Source organism: Pyrgilauda ruficollis, unplaced genomic scaffold (assembly GCF_017590135.1).
Source record: "Pyrgilauda ruficollis isolate IOZ18807 unplaced genomic scaffold, ASM1759013v1 scaffold35, whole genome shotgun sequence".
Taxonomy (NCBI): domain Eukaryota; kingdom Metazoa; phylum Chordata; class Aves; order Passeriformes; family Passeridae; genus Pyrgilauda; species Pyrgilauda ruficollis.
The window spans coordinates 4,019,594-4,038,953 of NW_024524934.1; the positions used below are offsets into that span (position 1 = coordinate 4,019,594).

The 19,360-nt window shown below is 37.2% G+C and overlaps 1 protein-coding gene across 1 annotated transcript in view; it reads right to left on the reverse strand.

Annotated features, from left to right (window-relative positions):
• Window positions 1-11,389: 11,389 nt before the first annotated feature.
• The window catches only part of LOC121357760, a 116,373-nt gene continuing 108,402 nt past the window's right edge, over window positions 11,390-19,360 (reverse strand). Inside the window, exons 17-18 of the mRNA XM_041475348.1 lie at window positions 16,682-16,845; window positions 11,390-11,594 (exon numbers count right to left, since the gene is read on the reverse strand). Coding sequence (XP_041331282.1) covers window positions 11,390-11,594; window positions 16,682-16,845 — 369 coding nt within the window. The remainder of the gene's footprint in view (window positions 11,595-16,681; window positions 16,846-19,360) is intronic.

The window sequence follows — 19,360 nt, forward strand, 5'->3', positions numbered from 1 at the left end:
AAATGCCCTGCAAAACCAGATGAGCTGCTCCCACTGCTGTAGCCTAGGCAAGGTCCAGGAAGAGCACAGCTCCCTAAGGCACTGCCTAGCTTTGTCCTTTCCTTTTTCCTCTCTTATTTTGAGGAAACAGGAATTTAGTCCTAGTGCCTGATGGTAGCACTGAAATCTTATATCAATATGCTGATTCTAGTCACTGGGTAAGTTATGCACTTTAGGTCTATAATCAGGGAGCCTGATGTGCAAATAAGTCCCTGCACCTGACCAGTGGTGGAATAAACACCTCAGAACTGTTGAGTATTCAAAACCAAGAGAAGAGAAGGAAGGCCCTAGGATTCATGTGGAAAGTACATTGTCTGAACAGTGCCCATTTCGATCAAGATGGTGTGAGGCTCAAAGTTTGGCAGTTTCTAACTTTGGTATGCTCTGATGAAGATGGAGCCAACCTTTTCCCTTGATCATTTCTAGACATTCTTCTCTAGAACTGTAGGATTTTATTCCAAAAATGTGGATTTTTAGAAGTCCATTCTGTTTTTGAGAAAACTAAGTTTCAAAACAATAAATCCATATAACCTGCTGTACTTACATGTCACCTGAAAAGCATTATTCCTCTCTAGCCACCCAACCTGTCAGACTTTCCATTAATATTAATACACAAACCCTTACAAATGCAACTCCCATTTAACTGTGTAGGCTAATATTTTGAAAGATGAAAAGAGCAGCTTTCAAAATACAGGAAAAAATCCAGAGCACGCGACCACATTTCACAGGTCAGTGGCTGGGATAGCAGGAGCTGCTGAAGGAGAGCTGAAGGAACAAACTTGCTCAGGGGCATTTTAGCACTCTTGTGATACGATACCCGTTATTCATCAGCATGCAACAATCCCCTCTCCAGATGAAAAACACTACAGATCGTGTTCCTAATAAAACAGTCAATTTGCCTCCTTCTCTTTTTTGTTGTTGGAAGGAATTCCTTACAACCTCACCTCCCTGGGGCACGTCTTCCTCTCCCCCTTTGTCAAACAGGAGAAAACAAGGCTCTGTTCCACAACAAAGTCTCGCTGGCTGGCCTCAGAGACACTCACACCAGGTTTCAGACAGACCCAGGAAAGTACTGTTGGTTTAGATGCCCTGATTATTGCTAAGATAGGAAAAAATACATAGATGGGAAGCATGGTGAGAGCACATTTCTGCCCTGACAAACACGTCAGGGTGAAAATCATGACCCCTTCAGGAAACTTCAGCATATAAGCTCTGGACAGTGCTTTCAGTCTTCAGCAGAGGAAATCTAACCCATCCCCTCTTTCTAAGCTTCCAAGGGTAACTACTTCAAATCCACAGCTGGGGTTTGTAGCCCACTGAGACCAGAAATTTTAGCGTATCTATAGCAGGAATGACAGGTATCCTCATTGAGTCCTGTCACCTACATTCATTCTGCCTGCACTTGGTTTTAACTATGACAAAGCTCACCTGTAGGCTCAGGCACAGTTTACTTTGCCTTAAGAGGTCAGGTTAAGACAGAAAACAGAATGGACCTGCCCCATTAAGTTGGCAAAGAGATTTCACTCTTCCCTGTGCAAGTGTCTTCAGTAGTCTCTGCTGTCAGTGTCTGGAATTTTATATTTAAATATCATTAGTTCCCAGAATATTTAAAGGTCATTACTAGAAAGCAAGCTACTGAGGCTTCAGTTTTGTAACATTTTTTAAGTGTTCTCTGGTGCATCTAAAGTAATTCAGTCTTTGTCAGCAGCCTTATGTGTGACAATTACAAAATGGTGGCAAATTTAATTTCCTTTAAAAGAAGAAAAAAGAGCCTGATCTGCAAAACCATTCTTTCAGTTACATACACAATTGACACATGAACTTCATGCTTTTGCATATGCAAGCTCATAACCACATGGTAATTCAGATTCTACCTTGGTTAAGAATTTCACTTACCCCCAGCATGACTAAATCAATGGGCATCAACAGCACCCTGCCCAAGCTCGGAGAATATCTGATGCCAGAATTGTAATAAGATTAATTACATCCTAAATAGAGAATTTAGTAATTAGAGAAGACTGAGATGTTTTAAAACATCCACATCCTCGGAAAAAGGATATTTGTTTAACACCAGGGAGTATAAATCAGAAATTTTTAAGCAAGGACTAGTTTTTAAACAGCTACACACACCCATAATGGACAACAACACAATAACTTTTCCATAATGTGAGTTTCTTCTCAAGCCCCATATGTTAGTGATTACATTGTGTCCTTAAATCATCAGGGTTGATATTTCATATAACATTTTTACTCACTATTGTAAAGTTGAATGTTCTCACTATTCAGATATATTGCTAATTTTTTTCAGAATCCTGCTAAGTTACTGATCTTGAGATGTTGTATATGCCAAATGAGTTACCTGTATTAAATACTCCAAGAGAACAAACGAGTGCAGGAGTAACCTTGTTTACAGCACTAATGTAACCTTGTTTACAAGCACTACCCAACAACCACAGGAGAGACCTATTGGCTAATTCTGTTTTGTGCAAAAAATGAAGAGTCAGCTGATTTTTGTTACAAAGAGTAGGAATCACCGTTGTTAAATAAGTGACTGTCCTGGGGGTTTTCAGAACTGCTCACATCATACTTCAACCTACCAAGGGGAGGAGGGAGTCATTGTATGAATTACTCCTGCAATATTTCATGAGCTAGTAAATTTTCTATGGAAATTATCCAGCTTGATGAAAATGTCTGTATTTCAAACCTCACAAGAGTCTGATTTAGAAGAGAAATAGTGCTCGTTTACTGCAGCTTCATTGAAGACAAAGATGGAGAGAACCTGAAGTGTTGAAATGTTAACGTTCCAAGAAAACTAATTATCATATTTTCACTTGCAAACTTCAAGCCTGATGCTAATTAATCTCTGTGGAAAGGCTGTGTATGAATCAAATTATAATGTAAGTCAGATTATACAGGATGAGATGTATAACATAGCCTGCCACTGAGGAGAAACAAAATGGATTGCTTGCACAGAAATGACAAAAAACCTAAAGAGCTTGCTCTTCATTAGTGCACCGATCTGTACCAGCCGGCTGATGACAGATTCACCCCAACGGAGTGTTGCAAACCACCTTGGATTTTCAAAAGTTTGCCTGTGGTCACAAATTATCTAGATGCAAGGAGAAAAAACTATTTGACTGAGAAAACCTTGATGTGGCACTTGCAGAGTTCTGTTGTGAAAACATCTTGAGGGCAATCAAGTGCCATTAGCACATGTCAATGAGGCTTCCCATGAATTACTACAAAAATTACAGTTAAGTGTACTCCTCCTCCATCACTGTCCAACATCTCTGACAAAAGAGTTTGGATGTCTGTTGAAGTATTAGAGAAATTAATGCCTTTCTGCCAGTATATAATCAGAAGAATGTCAGCAGATTATTAGTTTGGTTCATCTTCACCAACGCCTTTATATATTTAATTTATTTATTTTAGGATTAAAATTATTTGTTACCATTTACTTCGGAAATATTATATTGTGCATATAATGGGGATAGTAAAGGAGATTTGAACAAATCTCATTTTGTTCTCATTTAAAGGGGAAACAAAATACATACTGAAAGGGAAATAAAATACATGTTTTCTAAACATAAGATAATGTTTACTACCTCTCTAAGTAAATTCCATGGAGTCTGACTAAATAATTTTGTTTTCAATTTATAGACTTACCATGAACATGCCAATCAAAAAAAAAAGAAATGCTGTAAGTAGCTCATAGTACTTGCATCCACATAGCTTGCATAGCTTGCTTTTCATCTGTTTTAATCTATTAACTTATTGTCATGCAACTTTCAGATTCAGAGATGCTTTCACAGATATGGGGATTTTAATCTTCATTTTCTCCTTTTTTTTTAGTTATTTTTTCTCTTTGAGATGGGATACAACATGGAATCAAGCAAGTGCTGTGTAGTGTTACTCTAACAGCTCAATTTCTAATGCTGTTTCCATTAGTTTACTTGTTGATTTTATCTGTTCTACCATTGTTATAATTTATTACAAGGCCTCTTTTCGTGTGCACATCTGTTTAAGCAGTTCCACTAGTTAGACCTATCCACACAAACAAAATAAGGTTTTCCTTTACCTAGACTGCATTACCTTGTCTTCCAAAGCTTGCACTTGCACACTTTCTGATGAATTACTAATCAACAGTTGTGAGGTTTAATGGCATGCCTGGGTATGGTCAGCATATTTGGCTATTCCAGATGTTTCCGAGCATCTGCATTTCCCTCTCTTTCTTCTTTTTACCCACCACTCCCTGTGGACTAAATATTCTAAAGGGATAGAGAGCAAAGTGTTTCAGAACCATATGGCCATTTCAATCCTACACAGTTCAAGGCCTTGTCTTTTCATACAGAAATCATTTTGGTTTAAATCTAAGAGGCAAGAGAGTGCTACCCTCTTTTCTGACCTTACATTTCGCTCTGTTTTCTGTAACATCCCGTTACTGGGCTGAGCCTTCCCTCTGCTCATCTTTGACTTTCAGTCTCCATTTAATCTTTAAAAAAAATACAGACTCTGCCTTCAATAATTTATCCCAAATGAAAATCTGACCTTATACACACAGATCACGAAGATTTTCAGTGAGACATGGCCTCATTTCCTCCCCTCCCCTTTGCTTACACAGATAGATGGAAATTCTGGCCCTAAAAAAGTCAGTGCAAGTTTTGCTGTTGACTGCAAGGGGTCGAGGCTCTCCCCTACAATTTCTGTAGCAGACAGGTGATTTCACCTTAACCTGCTGAGCTACATTGTTCTGGACCAGCAGGGCAGTTTGCTTGTACTGGCTGTAACACCTGTGAATTACCCCAGATCACCACAGGGATTTATTCATACTGGCATGTAAGAAATTAAATTCTATATTGCTGCTAATTTTTCCAGATAGGCTCACAATCAGCTTTGCTACTGCTTTTTACTCTCTTATGCTACTCTTACAGCATAAAAGTTTTGATTCTTCGTACAATCTAAAATTGTGGGAGACGTTGTAGTGAGAGCTCCAGTTAGCAGCTCCAAATATTTTTGCAGTATGAGTTAAGGTTAGGACAAAGAAATCTAACTGTAACCTTGCAAAATGCTAGTTTTCTAAAAGATCACTGAAAGTAGTTTGGGGAAAGGTAACCACAGATCAAAATTATAAGACCTTATGAGCAGCAGCTTGAGTGATAGCCATTTGCTATTTCTTAAAGATATAATACAGTGTGCATGAGATATTTTTATATATAAGATATAACTCAAAGAAAAAAAAGTTTTCAAACAGAAGAGTGAATGAGTAAAAAAGAAATTTACATTTTGTATACTTCTGCTTTCTCAACGTCTTTCTCTCTGCATTTGCAGATCAATGGTATCTAAATCAGCAATTTGAGAAGAGTTCTTCTATGAAACCATGACTATAGTTATCTTGTATAGCTGTACTTTCCAATCAACTTGTTGCTTTAATTTCTCTCTATTCTATTTTCTTTCTATTTTCTTTGGCATGGTTCTGTCCTCTGCACAAATTCCTGAACTACTTCTGTTTCTTTTCTCGTATTACAACCTTGTGCTTTCTGACTTTTCCTTCAGGCCCCCACAATCTGTACTGTGGTATTATTCCTTCCAGCACATTTCCTCAATCATTTTTTTTATTTTAAGTCAAAAATACCCCTGCAACCTTTTACCTGTCTTTTGGAAATTTGTCTTCCTGTAAGGCAACAGCAAAATTTTTGTTTGTGTTCATGGGAAAAATTCACCCTACAACTCCAAAAAGATCAAATTTAAGATGATCAGATTTTCTAGTCACAAAAACAGGCTGGTGTTCTTGTTCAAAATTTGGCCTGCTCTCACCATTTTTTTCATCTAAAAGAGTCAAGAAATCACGCTCAGAGTAGTGCTAAACCTTCAAACAGAAAATATACCAATTTTGATATCAGTATATTTTTCAGCCTTTTTTGATCTACACTACAGTCAACTTATACAAGGGGATCTGGAGAGCATGAATCTGGGATTTTGAATTAGAGCACGGTTGGGGATTCTACTTTTTCTCTTTCCAATATCCAACAGCAAGAAAGCAATGTACCTATTCCATTTCTCACTACACACTGTGTGCCACCCTTTCCCCCACACAGAGTTGGCTTTCAGATGACTTCAATTTTTGCCCTTCCCTTCGCATTATCCATCATCCTATACATGCAAGCAAGCTCCAAACCCCAGTGTTGGAGCAAGACCAGGACCATAACAAGAGACAAATTGCAGCATCCTCAGGTGTGGTACTGCCTGCCTTCATCAGCCTCCACCTGTGGTCCAGCAGCTTTGCTGCAGCACAGACTGGAGGCTCATGAAGCCTCCTCTAAGACAAAATCAAGAGTTAACCCCCCTGTGCTAAATGAGTTAAAAGACTTGCTCTCCAGCAGCCCTTGCAATGCTGCCACATCCAACATCAGTTTCCTCTCCTACCAGTGCTGATTCCACTAGCAAGGGCAGAATTTTGCCCTCAACTATTCACAAGTAATTAATGCATTATTGAACAGGAATAAATAGATAGCAATTAAATAACAAGTATTAATGACTTATTTATTAACATATTAATAGTTGGCCTGAGAGTAATAAATGCAAATTAGTGTAAAGTGGTACCAAAAATTGTGTCGATAATAGGCCCTGAAGTAATCTTGTGTGTTCAAGATAATTACAAATATATTTTCCTTTCAAAAATCTACTGCCGGGTAATTTTTTATGGTTTGCTATAATATCATTTTAAAATTAGAAAATTAGCCCTAGTCTCATTAAAATAATTTTGCAGTGCATCAGGCTTTATTTCAAGTGTAAGTTTCACATTATCTTCTTGCCTACAGACCTTGCTTTTTTTTTTTTTTTTTCCAGAAAACTTCCTCATGTGCCAATATTTTGGGCCTGTGCTTGGTATGCAGTTTTGTTTCAGCTTACTACTTGCACAACTTTTCTCATTGTTAGTATTACAACATAAATAGTCCCACTTCAAGCAGAGGTGGTACTTTGAGGGCTAAGTCCAGTAAAAATCTCTAAGGGCCATATTTATTCCTTTTTATTCCTGCTAATAGCAATTGACCTGGTAAATAGTTCAGAGGCTTTAGACATGACCAAACTGATGCACACCTAACAACCAGGTCACAACAGATCCCACTTAAAAAACCATCTCTAGTCAGCTGCTTTACTAGAAATACTTCCCTCCTTTTTTTTTTTTTGTTTTTTTGTTTTTTTAATTCTTATTTGTTTAAACAAAAGAAAACCTCACCTCATACCTTGGCTCTAAACCATTACTTAATACTGGAAAAGCAGTTACTTGGTGAGGACAGAAAGATATTGCCACTTTTACCAGTTCTAGAAAGAAAAGAAAATTCTTGGCTAAAATCCAGGGTCCTGCCTTCATCACTGATCTGCTAACAGCAGCAGATTAAAATATTCCAGTCTGCCACAGGTCCTCATTTTACCAATTCTACAATCTGACACACATTTAACACGTGACTGTCTCTAATAAAAGATCAGCAAATATTCAGCTCTGCCTCCATGCTTGTAACAGGAATGGGGGCCCAGGCTTCTTCCTAGCACTGATACACAGAACGCTGCTTCAGCACATGTTTGTTTCTAGAAATGTTTCTGCCTGCCTCTGTAGGTGGCATTTTTACGTCTTTGCAGCTTTCCTCGTTAAAGGCATTGTAAATGGCTTTTTCCAGAATAATCAAGAGGCTTTCTGTGAGGTGCAGGGCTACGGTGGCCCTGCCTGCACAGTGCCTTCCAAACCACTGCGTAAATGTGATTGTGGCCATGTAATCTGTGTACCTGGAAATATAATTCGTTTTGTTGCTAATGAAGGTCCTACGGCACAAATTTATTAAAGGTATACTTTTCCATGGGATAATAATTGGGTCGATAATATTAAACTCATAGGCTCATTATTTAATTGCAAGGGCAGATTATGAATACAGCTTCTAAAATGTATTTTAATGAAAAACACTACATCCTGACCTAATCATATCAACCTTATGCTATCTAATTAAGGATGCAAAAAATCATTAGAGTTGCAAAATATTAGTTCCAGCTCCATCAGGCTGTTAGCTGCCCCTTCATGAATATATATATTTTTTTACTCTATGATAAATAGTTAATGAGGTAAAAATGACAAAATTTGCATGTAGGCAAATTAGTTTAATAGACTGATGTCTTCCTGGTCTACAGAAAGTGACCTTTTTTCCTATCAAAAGAAAGACTGAAAATACTTTGAAATGATGGCGTGGATGTCATTCCACAAATGACAAATCACTCCTCTGAACAATATAAAAATTATAAAATGCAATAACCTTAAATTCTCATCATATTGTAAATGTGTCCTCTGCTGCTGCATTTATCAATTTAATAAAAGGAAATTAAGCATATTATAAAATACCCATTTATGGGGCAATTTTTAATCCAGTGAATAAAAATGAGAAGCACATGGTTAATAGCAAGAAAATATTGCAAAAATGTGGACCTATTTTTTCCAGAAGGTTTGACTGACTATTTACTTGAATGACCTCCATTTAAAATATATTTTTTATATGGAGTGATGTAAGATATGGCAGAGTCATGCTTCCCTTTATAAAAATTGTTCACAGTTAATTTCGTATTTTATTTAAAAATTAACACATTAATAATGCACGCAACAAGACCTAGTGATGTGTCTTCCATACTGATTACTTTGTACAATTAGACATACGAAAAGAAAGGGACAAGATAAATACCTTATGCAAATCTATGGCAGAAAAAAGGGTCTTTCAGTATCTGCAATGCCTAGGAGCATAAAAAGACCTGCAAATACAGCTCCCACTCTTGCAGGGAGATGCTCCATGTGGAGAATATATTTGTAGAATGGAGCAAACTTTTATTGCAAAACTAGATTTGTAAAGAGCTAACAACACTTCCTTTGATGGTTCCTTTTTTCATCAAAATAATACCAAAAAAAAAGGAGAAGATATGGGGAAGATTTTGATTTTTGAAGACTGGTTCTTTTTTCACAGTATTTGTGTTTTGTACCAATAATTCAGGACTCTTGAACACTAGCCTCCACTCACAAATTTTCCCCATTGTGAGGCAGATTCTGTGACCACTGAAGTAGATGGTAGAGATCATCTCTAGAGATGCCAGTGATGCAAATTCCTGTGCTCTTTCCACATTGCTCATATATTCTTATCTCATATAATCTGCACCAGTGTGTCCCCCAGAGAACAGAAATGTTTAACACTGTCACAGCCTGGCTTTTGGTTAGGGATGAGGTCAAGGAAAAGGCATGAAATTCATGCAGATGTAGACAGAATAGGAACCAGAAACATAGGGGTTTAGTAAAGACAAAACTGTGCATCACTTTCTTTTGTTGAATGAAATGTGTGCTGCTCCCTGTGAGGCATTGGAATTCTTCCCTCTACTCTGCACTTTCTGAGGTGCTGGATCCAGCTGAGGTTGGAACCATTTTAAAGGATCTCAGACTAAGATTTTACATTTCAGTGTGGCCTTTCATGCATGCTAGGCTGCATACTGGAAGTAAAACTAGGCACTTACACGTTTCTATAGCTATGGGTCATGCCTTTCAGTGTTCTGTCCCTTGAATTATGTCTTACTGTAGCAGTGGACAACCCATTCAGGTTTCCTCCATTCAGGTACAGACTACCTGTATATAGAGAAATAATTTTTCTTTCCATTCATTTCAATTTTTCTTTACCCCCACACTTCCTCCTTTCCTCCTACCTTTCCTTTTTTTTTTGTTTTTCTTTTTTGTTCACCTTATCCAGCCCTTTCTATTCTGCTGCAAGAAATTATATGCTGGAAATATCATTAGAAATTTATTCAGTACTTAGAAATGCAGTTGTTTGCATTTTCTTCATCTGCCACTTTTTTCCAAATGCCACGGGTGGTCCTGGCATGCAAAATTAGGTCCACTACATGTATTCTTTGTATTGACCTTACTTAATGTGTAACAATGATAATAGAAACCAGTTGTCAGTAGTAATACTTTGACTTATTGCAGAAAGATTTGAAGTGAAAAAAATGTTGTTTTACTTACTGGGAAAGACAAAATAAGCTCTATATCTACAAAAAGTGGGAATGTCTGACGCAGGTGGTTGTGGAAGCACGTTCACTCTTTCAAACCTTTTCCCTCCCCTCTGCTGAAATGCCATGTGCTGCTCTGCACTTTCCCACAAAAATTAAGCTTACTGAATATCTGCTTTTTCATTCAGTTTTTCCTTTCAGGGTCCAAACTGTCATCACAGGGGAAAAAAAAGTGGAAAATAATTACAGCTGTGGCAGATGTTTATAACAGTGACAACTGAGGCGATATATTTATATAAACTGCTGATCTTTCAGAGGTAGTTATAGAGATTTGAAAAACCTGCAGACCCTAATATTAAGTCCCTTGTTCCAGAGAGTTAGAAAAGAAAAACAAAACAACTCATACAGCCTTAAGAGGACTAATTTTCTTCCTATTGGGGAATCTATTTTTTTTGCATTGAAGCAGGAAAGTTACCAAACAAAGCATTGTACACAGAGGCATTCACAGATATATAGATCAAAGAGATGAGCACTTTACCAATTGTCCAAGAGCCAGTTTGTAAATTAGTCCTATGGGAATTAATAACTGGAGTAAAGCTAGAAAGCAAGGAAGAAAGGAGGACAATGTCCCTCAGACACTACTGACCACGTTATTTCTTTTATTTTCAATTCTCTGAAAGCAATTATGACCAGAAGCTTCATCTGTGGATGACATCCCCCCCACTGGACCCTTTGCAAACACAGAATGTATCTCCTATACATCATAGGTTAAGATCTTTATATGGGATTAGAGGCTAGGGGCTTAATGGAAAAGAAAGAGGAATTATTTTGATAACCAAAGCAGAGTACCTTTCCCTGCAGATTTCCAGCTTAGCCCACTCTTCTGGGCAATCCTGGAGGAAAAGAGCCAGGGAGAAGAACATGGTTCTCATATCTGACTACCAAACTCACATCCCCTTCTCATGGCAGCCTCACTTATGCCCTCTTAAAGAATGTTCATGGAAATACTCAGTTTGCTGAGCTGGCTGAGAAATTATCTGGAATGATACTGATATTTAAACCAGTAGGAAGTCTCTAAGAGCCAGTCAAAAACCATCAGAGGGCACAGATAATTTTTGACATCAGTGATGCCTCTAAGCCTTTGGTTACTAAGCAGATTGTAACCTCTAACCCTTTGGTTACTAAGCAGGATGTTCAGGCAATGTACATGCAATGTCACAAAATTCTCCTGAACATGCTGCTTCTTAGCTTCTCCTTCAATGAAGCACCCTAAGAATAATTTTCTAATATCTAGATTCTTTTGAATAGCACTAAGAAATGCAAAGCATTAATTTGGACCACAGACTCTTTTTGGAGACTGTTCACCACTCACCATCCGTCTTTCACCATTGATTCCTCTCCACTGCTCAGCCCTCTTCATAATGTAGCTCAGCTCCTGACTGGAAATCTCCAAGTCCAGTGGAACAAAGAATGTACCCTCCTCACCATGAATACGTCGAAATACATCCAACAGCCAACCTTCGCTATGTAGCCTAAAGATAGAAATTACATATTTGGTTCATCTTTGAATAGACTCTTAATGGGAAGAAAAAAAAAAAAAAAGGTCATTCTTTTGTAGACTTATGTTTTGGTTTTCCCTTCATGACTGTGGTCTCTGTCCATGAGTAAGAAGTTCTCCAAAATACAGGCCTCCGCAGCCTCTGGAGAATTTACAGTACCTGAACCAAATCACATAAATGCAAGCAGCAATTTAATTTAATTATTTAAAGATATTGACTTTCTAAAAAGATCCTGATCTTCCTTCCCTTCAGAAATGTCTAATGTCTGTCCTTAACACTGGGCTGGGTAACTAGTTCCAGTAGCATGGTTAGACATGAATGGAAGTCCTGCTGTGCCAGGGTTCAATAATGGGCAAACCACATCATATAGAAGAGAACCACTCACCCTTTTTTTTAACCCCAAGCCTGAAGCCTATACAATCTAAACTTCTCTTGATGTTAGAAAAGTTCATTTCATTTGTTGGCTTTGTTTTTCTATGACATTTCTGTTCTGTGGTGAGGAATTGACTAAGCACTATGCAGTAAAATTTTCTCCCACAAGAAAGGCTTGCTGTGTGGCATTTCTTGATGTAGGTGAAACCAAGAAATATTGTGGGGCTTTTGGAAAAGCCTGGTGTCACATTTTTAGCCTAAAATGAACTTTAAAACATCAAAACACTGTTGTTTGATTCAAATGGATCCTCTTCAATTAATCTCTTTTTCATTCTACTTTTATTCCAAAAACAGATTCAGAAAATAGAAATCAGAAAATCTGGAATCTGAGTTTTGGGTATTGAACAGAGGTCGTTTCTTTTGTACCGTTTCCCAAGATAATACTTTACTCTAATTCAGCCGTTTCTTGGTGCCAATTTCAATATTTTTATCCTTCCCATAGACTGGCTGGGTAATCATGAGAAGTGCATGGATTGCTGTGGCATTGCAACCAACAAAATGCCTGGATTTCTGTTGAATTGTTTAGGTCCTTTGTTTCTTGGCAGGTGGGAGATGAAGCACAGGCATAACTCCTTAGACCCTCTGAATTCTCACCCTTCTCACATACAGAGCACCAGTGACAGTTCTTGTGGCTGGTCTTATCCTTGGATCTTGTGGTGAGCGACGTGTGTGCCTGGCAGAGGCAGAAGGTTGTTCAGCTAAACCAGAATGAAGTTCACATTTACATCAGCTCTACGTCACACCTTACACTGCTCACAGAAAGTGCAGAGCAGCACACACAACAAGTTAGTTGCTTAATACAATTTTGCCCACAATTGAGATTTAGCATGGAACAGATATAAGGAGATGCACCAACAGACAATTTTTCAACTTGACCTCAGGAGGAGCTTTAGCTCTTCTTCGAAGGGGAATGTGTACCTCAGGGTCAACAACCATGTCCAAGAGTTTCTGTGATGAAGTAGCTATTCTGATCCCAAAATCTGGCAGCCTGACTCAACATCAGATTAGGAATTTATATCTCAGACTTTGCTGCAAAGGTTCTCTCTGTACTTTTTTCCCCGCCCTTCTTTTTTGAAACATTTATTTTTGAAGCTGCTGCCCTAAATTTGCTGTAGTTTCCAAGATGTCATTTTGGGATTCTCTTATCAAGAGGGGAGAACAGGTGGAAGATCATCTAATCAAGATGTAGGTAGTCTGGGAATATAAACAAACTGGCTATCAAGAAATAATAGAAAATGCTCCAAAGTGTGAAATACAAATCAGTGCTAAAGCAGAATAGAATACCAAAGCAGCTTAAAACACACTACAGAAGAGATTATTTGAAAATAAAAACCTAGTACCCTCTATGTAATAAATTACAAAACTCCATAGTATCTTTAAATAAAAAAAATTAATCTCTGGATCTACATCAGATGTTCTTTCGATACAATAAATATATTTTTGGAAGAATTTACTCATAATTTAGAATTATCTTGTGCTTGGTTGAAAAATTAGCAATTATGCTGGTGGACTTTCTGACCTTCTGTTCATGTTGAAGCAATATTATTCCATGGTGTTTGTGTTTGACATTCCAGGTCAGCAGTTTAAATTGTTTGCCACTTGTCTTGCTAAACAAGAGAAAGACCTTGGCATTTATTTAAGCTCACTTAATGCAACATTCTTGTTTCAAATTAAGTAAAATTTAATGCAGTTAAATTACTGTCTATTTGCTACCATAAACATTTTCTATATGAAGATTTTAAGCACATGGTTATAAACAATATAATTAACTTTGAATTAATTAAGAATCATGAAGCCTGTCTTTCAGCTTTGTTCCTTTTGTCCAAAAGTACTCAGTCTGCTCTTGTTACCTGCTTTAATTTCTTTTCTTTGGCATGAAAACTAATAAATCACTTCTTATAACTTAACATACCTTGTTATAAGCATGAGAGTAGTTATTTTTATTGCTAATACAATAGAAAGAACAAAACACAGATTATGTTCTCCAGACATATGAGAACCAGTATAATAGTCTATAGGTTCATTTATTTACCTATCAGAAAGAGCAGAAAACATTGAAATTATTTCCTACCAAGAGGTTGATTAAAAAATGGGCTTTTCAAAGAATTACACAAACCAAAAATTAAAGGGTAGTTTTAGTGGTTTAAAACAATTTATTACATCTTAGCTTGAGCCTTTCTCATCCTTTTTTGGAAAACCACCATTGAAAATACAAAACCAGTTTTGTTATTAACACTGAAAAATGTAGATTTCTGAAGCTTTTCCCTGAAAAATGTTTCAATACCAGGAAATTCAGATGCTTTCCATCAAACACTTTTCGTTCAGACAGTCTGCATTTTCCCACAGTGCAAAAAACATTTCACCAACAAACTCCTGTCTGTTTCTAATATCTGGTAGAATTAAAAAGAATGAATTGCAACCAATGCCTCTTCATTATTCCAAAAAGCAATTAGAATATCTTTCCATGCTAGTTGTACTACAGACTCCCAAGACATTCACGGGGAATCATATTTATTGAGGTATTTTGGTTTATAGAGACACAAGTAGATGCTATTTAACCCCTGCCCATTATTTCATTATCTTCGTGGCTGTTCAGCAGTGCTGCCATGAAGTTTTCTAGCTGTGGCAGAAACAGACACTTCCCCTGCTTGTTTGGTGATATTGTGGGTTCAGGGTTCTTATCCCTTCTTTTACACACTGTCAAATCACTTCAGTGTAATGGCAAACTGCTGAGTAATGCCAATAAACAGCACCTCCTCCATCCAACAGCCAAAGTCTCCCTTGTGGATTGGAGTCTTCAGGTACAGAAGGTATCCCTCAATATTTATACTGGTTTACCTTCCAAGAGAAAAATGTGGTGGATGCTTATTTAAAAATGTATGTTTTCTGTGCTGAGCAACATTCCACTTGAATGTATTTGAGATATGGCATCTGAGAAATATTCACACAAAGGGAACTGCTCTGGCAGTAATACTATTCTTTCTTCAAAACAAATGCTGTTATGTCCACATTCAGAAAACAGTGTTATGAAATGCAGAGATGTTGTCCTTAAAAGCATATTAAAAGGTTTTAATTCTATCATTATTAGGCTGACAGTGTGCTGCTCAAGAGTCCTACCTAGTTCCAAGTTTCCCATGGTGTTGGCTGTAGATGTTCAAGGAAGGGAAACTTGATACAATTGCAGAAGCTCATTATATAAGTTTACTCTGCACAGACTCCAGTATTCAAAATGTTTCCTTTTGTTATCAAGCAAAGAACTTCAAAGACCTTATGCACTGTAACAGATTTTGTTATCTTCCCTTTGCTTTTGTATTTTGCTATGAATCATTTTTAAAATGTGTTGTGCTAAGACAACCTTTTTTCCCCCTAGTAACATTATTCCCCCACCCCTTTATTGGAAAACATTACAGGAAAATTGATCCAGAAGGAAAGATACCTTTGATGATCTTGCACCTGTTCCCCAGACAATGAAGATGTTGGTAATATTCTCATAAAAACCTGCCTTACAAATGTTTTAATTTAAATTAATTTTCCTGAGTAATAAACGACAGCAGCTAAAACTTACGAAGCTATTCAAAACTATTAAGTCAATGATTAAGAAGGCATTAACGTCTCAAAAACTAATTAACTAGACTGCCAGTACACTGGAGTTGTGTACAGCTCCCAGGAAGGCAGGAACTCTGAAATACTTTGCAGAAATTTAGATTGCCATTTATCTTTTTCTGCCTGCTGCAACAGAGTTTGTGGAAGGGGGACTGAGGGATGATACAGTAAGGTGGAGGGCGTATGCTGAGATTTTCTGTTCTTGTACCTGCCTGCATCTTGCCTTTGCAGGTGGCTTTCTATTGGTGCTTGCCAATGTTCTTCATTGGATGAATTGAGGGCCAGCACAACGTCCCTACTGCATTGTAAACAACCCACTTATTAAAAAACATACACTTTTTCATTCAATATATTTGACAATCTAGCTAAATAATTTTCAGTGTCCCACACCTGTCCCTATTGACTGCACAGCTAATGGTGTCTTCTAGAAAGCTGGCAAGAAAGGTAGCTGGCCAAACGTCATGAGGAACTGAGTTTAGAAAATGAGCTTATGTCACGGAAGCATTACTTGGATTAAGTCCTGTCATGATGACAGTCACAAGTCGAAAATCCTGTATCATCAAAAGGATGTAAGGCTCTGGAACTGCAGATTCAGAGATTTTGCATTCCATATCATATGTAGCTTTCTGAAATTTTTCCCGTTTCTCACAAAACCCCTTCTTGTAAGGCTAAACACAACATTTTCCAAAGAACCTAAATGTGTACACACACTTTACAGCTTAAGCCCTTTCATAGGCACAATTGCCTGAAGCCAAAGAAGCAGAGGCTTCTCGAATCTATGAAAAATCATTATATCAATTGTGTTCCTGCTGAGGAAATAAGTAACTCCATCTCTGACTTGCTTTGCCCATCAATCCCAGAGCATTAAAAGTTAAGCAGGAGCAAACCCCTCCTTGATTATCTGCAGTTCAGGGCTCTGGGTGTGTGGCACTGATACATCTTTTCTGATGTCACCTTATTTTATCTAACAGGAGAAGAGGAAGGAACCCAAGCTCCTAAGGGAATAATGAGATTAAGAGACATACCTTAAAAAATACAGGTACAACACTGTTGATGAGATCATGAACAGGATGGTATAAAGCATCACTGTGATTAAGGCACCAGGAACTCCTGACTCCCCTGCTCTTAGAAACACCCAGGAGAGTTTTGCAGCATCAGCAATGGGTTTCTCTACGCTGTTCCCAAATCGCTGTCATGGAGAAAAAATCAACATAAGAAAATGTTACACCTGATTAGACTATAGAGACAAAACATGAATCTCTGTATAATAAGGATTTAAATGTAATTTGTGGGACATGCAGTCTGAAACTTAGGAGTCTGTTAGAATTTTAAATTAAACACAGGATGTGAAATAAACTACTTTCTAGCTTATTGTAGTGCAATTAAAATCTACCATATAGAGGTGGGTTATTGAAGAAAACCCATGTCACAGTGAAAATGCTCGAAGTGAAATCTCTTAGTGTATTTCAGGACAAGTGGCAGGGACAGAAGGCTGAAATTTGCCTTTATGCAATGACCAAGGAGGCATAATATTGAATTATTTCTTTTCAAAAAATCTATTATTTTCCTTTTTTAATCTTTTTTCTTCATATCTAGCTCTTAAGAACTAGCTACTGTATTGACATATTATTGCCCTCTGCTGGATCAATTTAGAAGAATTTAACTACATATCATGGGTCTTCTGCTCAGAACTAAAATAAATTCCTCTCTCTACTTTTGCCTTTTTAAAGTCACACGGTGACACCTATATCATGTTAGATTGTGTTGATACATTTTGCAAGGATGTGAAACTGCAGCACCAAAGCATCCAGTGTCCATCATTCAGAGAGGATCTGTGACCTTTAGGCTTCAAGAAATCTGCACCTTTCTGAGCAACTTGCCTAGATTAACCCTTAGATTAACCCTTGCCTAGATTAACCCTAACTTTCTGCACATTTCTGGATACTTTGGCAATGATGTGCATAGTAAAGGAATGGACACAGAAAAAGAAGGACAGCTATTGAAGGACTGTGATTCTTGAGTACATTTTTGTTCTCTCTTCAACATTTGCAGTGCTACTAGGTTTCTGTCATGGAAATTGAAGGTCCCAGGAGACTGGTAATGACATATAAAGATGAGTCACATATTTACTACAAAAAGAATTAAATACTCTGGTTCTCTTCTATCTCCCTGCCCCATCTTCTCTTCTTGGGGAGAAAAAAAAAAAAAAAAAAAAAAAAAAAAAAAAAAAAAAAAAAAAAAAAAGTAAAAAATAAAAATAAATAAATTGGCTGCAGCCACTGCTTTCTTACTGAAGCAACTGTCTACCAAGGAAAATCCTCTGCACAGCAGTCACGTCCTGACATTCCTCCAGAGAGGGAAAAGTCTGAATGGCAAATAAGAATAAATTTCTCTCCTACCCAACCAATTCTCCATGGCAAAGCAAAAGTGGTGTGGGAGAACTTTACTTCTCTATACTTTTTTTCTAACAAAGGTACTCTGTCAATCTGTATAACTTCTGTGGTCCTCAAAGACATGATCAAAGAAATATGTCTTCATTTTAAATAGCTTAAATAACATTTGTCAACATCTCTCTCAGGTACTCATCATACCACCACATGTGGTGGTCATGTGAGCTTTTTGCAGTGACTCCTGTTTTTCATAATGACACGCATCCATGTGGCCAGGGAGGTGGCATTGTTTTCTGTAATTTGGAAGCCACAGACAGACAAAGTGAGTGAGGTCCCAGGAAAACTCTGACAGAACAGGAACTTGAACTGCATGGGAATGTTTCTTATTCCTGAAACATCTTTCTACAAGCTGACAGTAAATGAAATTTGAAATAACACATTTGACACAGCATTTAGGATGATGACTTGAAACACCCCCCAAATATGCAACTGCTCTCCAGCCTTTCCTTAACAATAAAAAACATTAGTTAGTAAACACAGAAACCTTTGTCTCCAGGGCTATCTGTCATCTTTCATAAGTATTAAGGCCATTTTGAATACTAAAATACATTCTAGCACTAAAATAACTCGTATTACCACAAAAGACTATTTTAAAAAGGTTTGATCTAAAATAGATTGGCAAGCAAATCTGAAATAGCTGCTGAAAGAATGCCAAGAGAAAAAAAATTTACAAATGCAATAATGAAAACACATGTAAGAGATATAGTTTCATTTTGGAAAGGATACATACAGTATATTGTGTAATATTTGAACAAATGAGTTTCTACCAAAGATAATCTTGGTGGGTAAGACTGCCAAATTTTCAATATGAAGTACAGAGAAGTGTGTGCATTTTTAACACTTTAATGAAAAACTAAGTCATTTTACTTGTATCTCATGTTTCCCCCTGCCCAAGTGCTATTTGAAATTGATAAGTAATCCAGTCTGTGTAGAACTGAGCATAATTCCACTGAAGTCAATGGCAACGATTTTCTCAATGCAAGTGTAGGAAAGATAAGACAGACCTTATCCTCTCTTCCAGTTTTTATTAATACACTAGTATTAGAGGGGATAAAAAAATCTATTTAAACATTTCAGTATTCCTACCCTGGTTATTGAGCAAATATATCTTTTTCTTTTAGGAAAAAAAAATAATAATCTGAATAATTACAATTAAAATTCAATACTGTGCATATTTTACATCATGGAATAAAAAAATAAATAAATAAATGCAGGCTGCTCAAGTGAAAACTAGAGAGTGTTGGCAATCGCAAA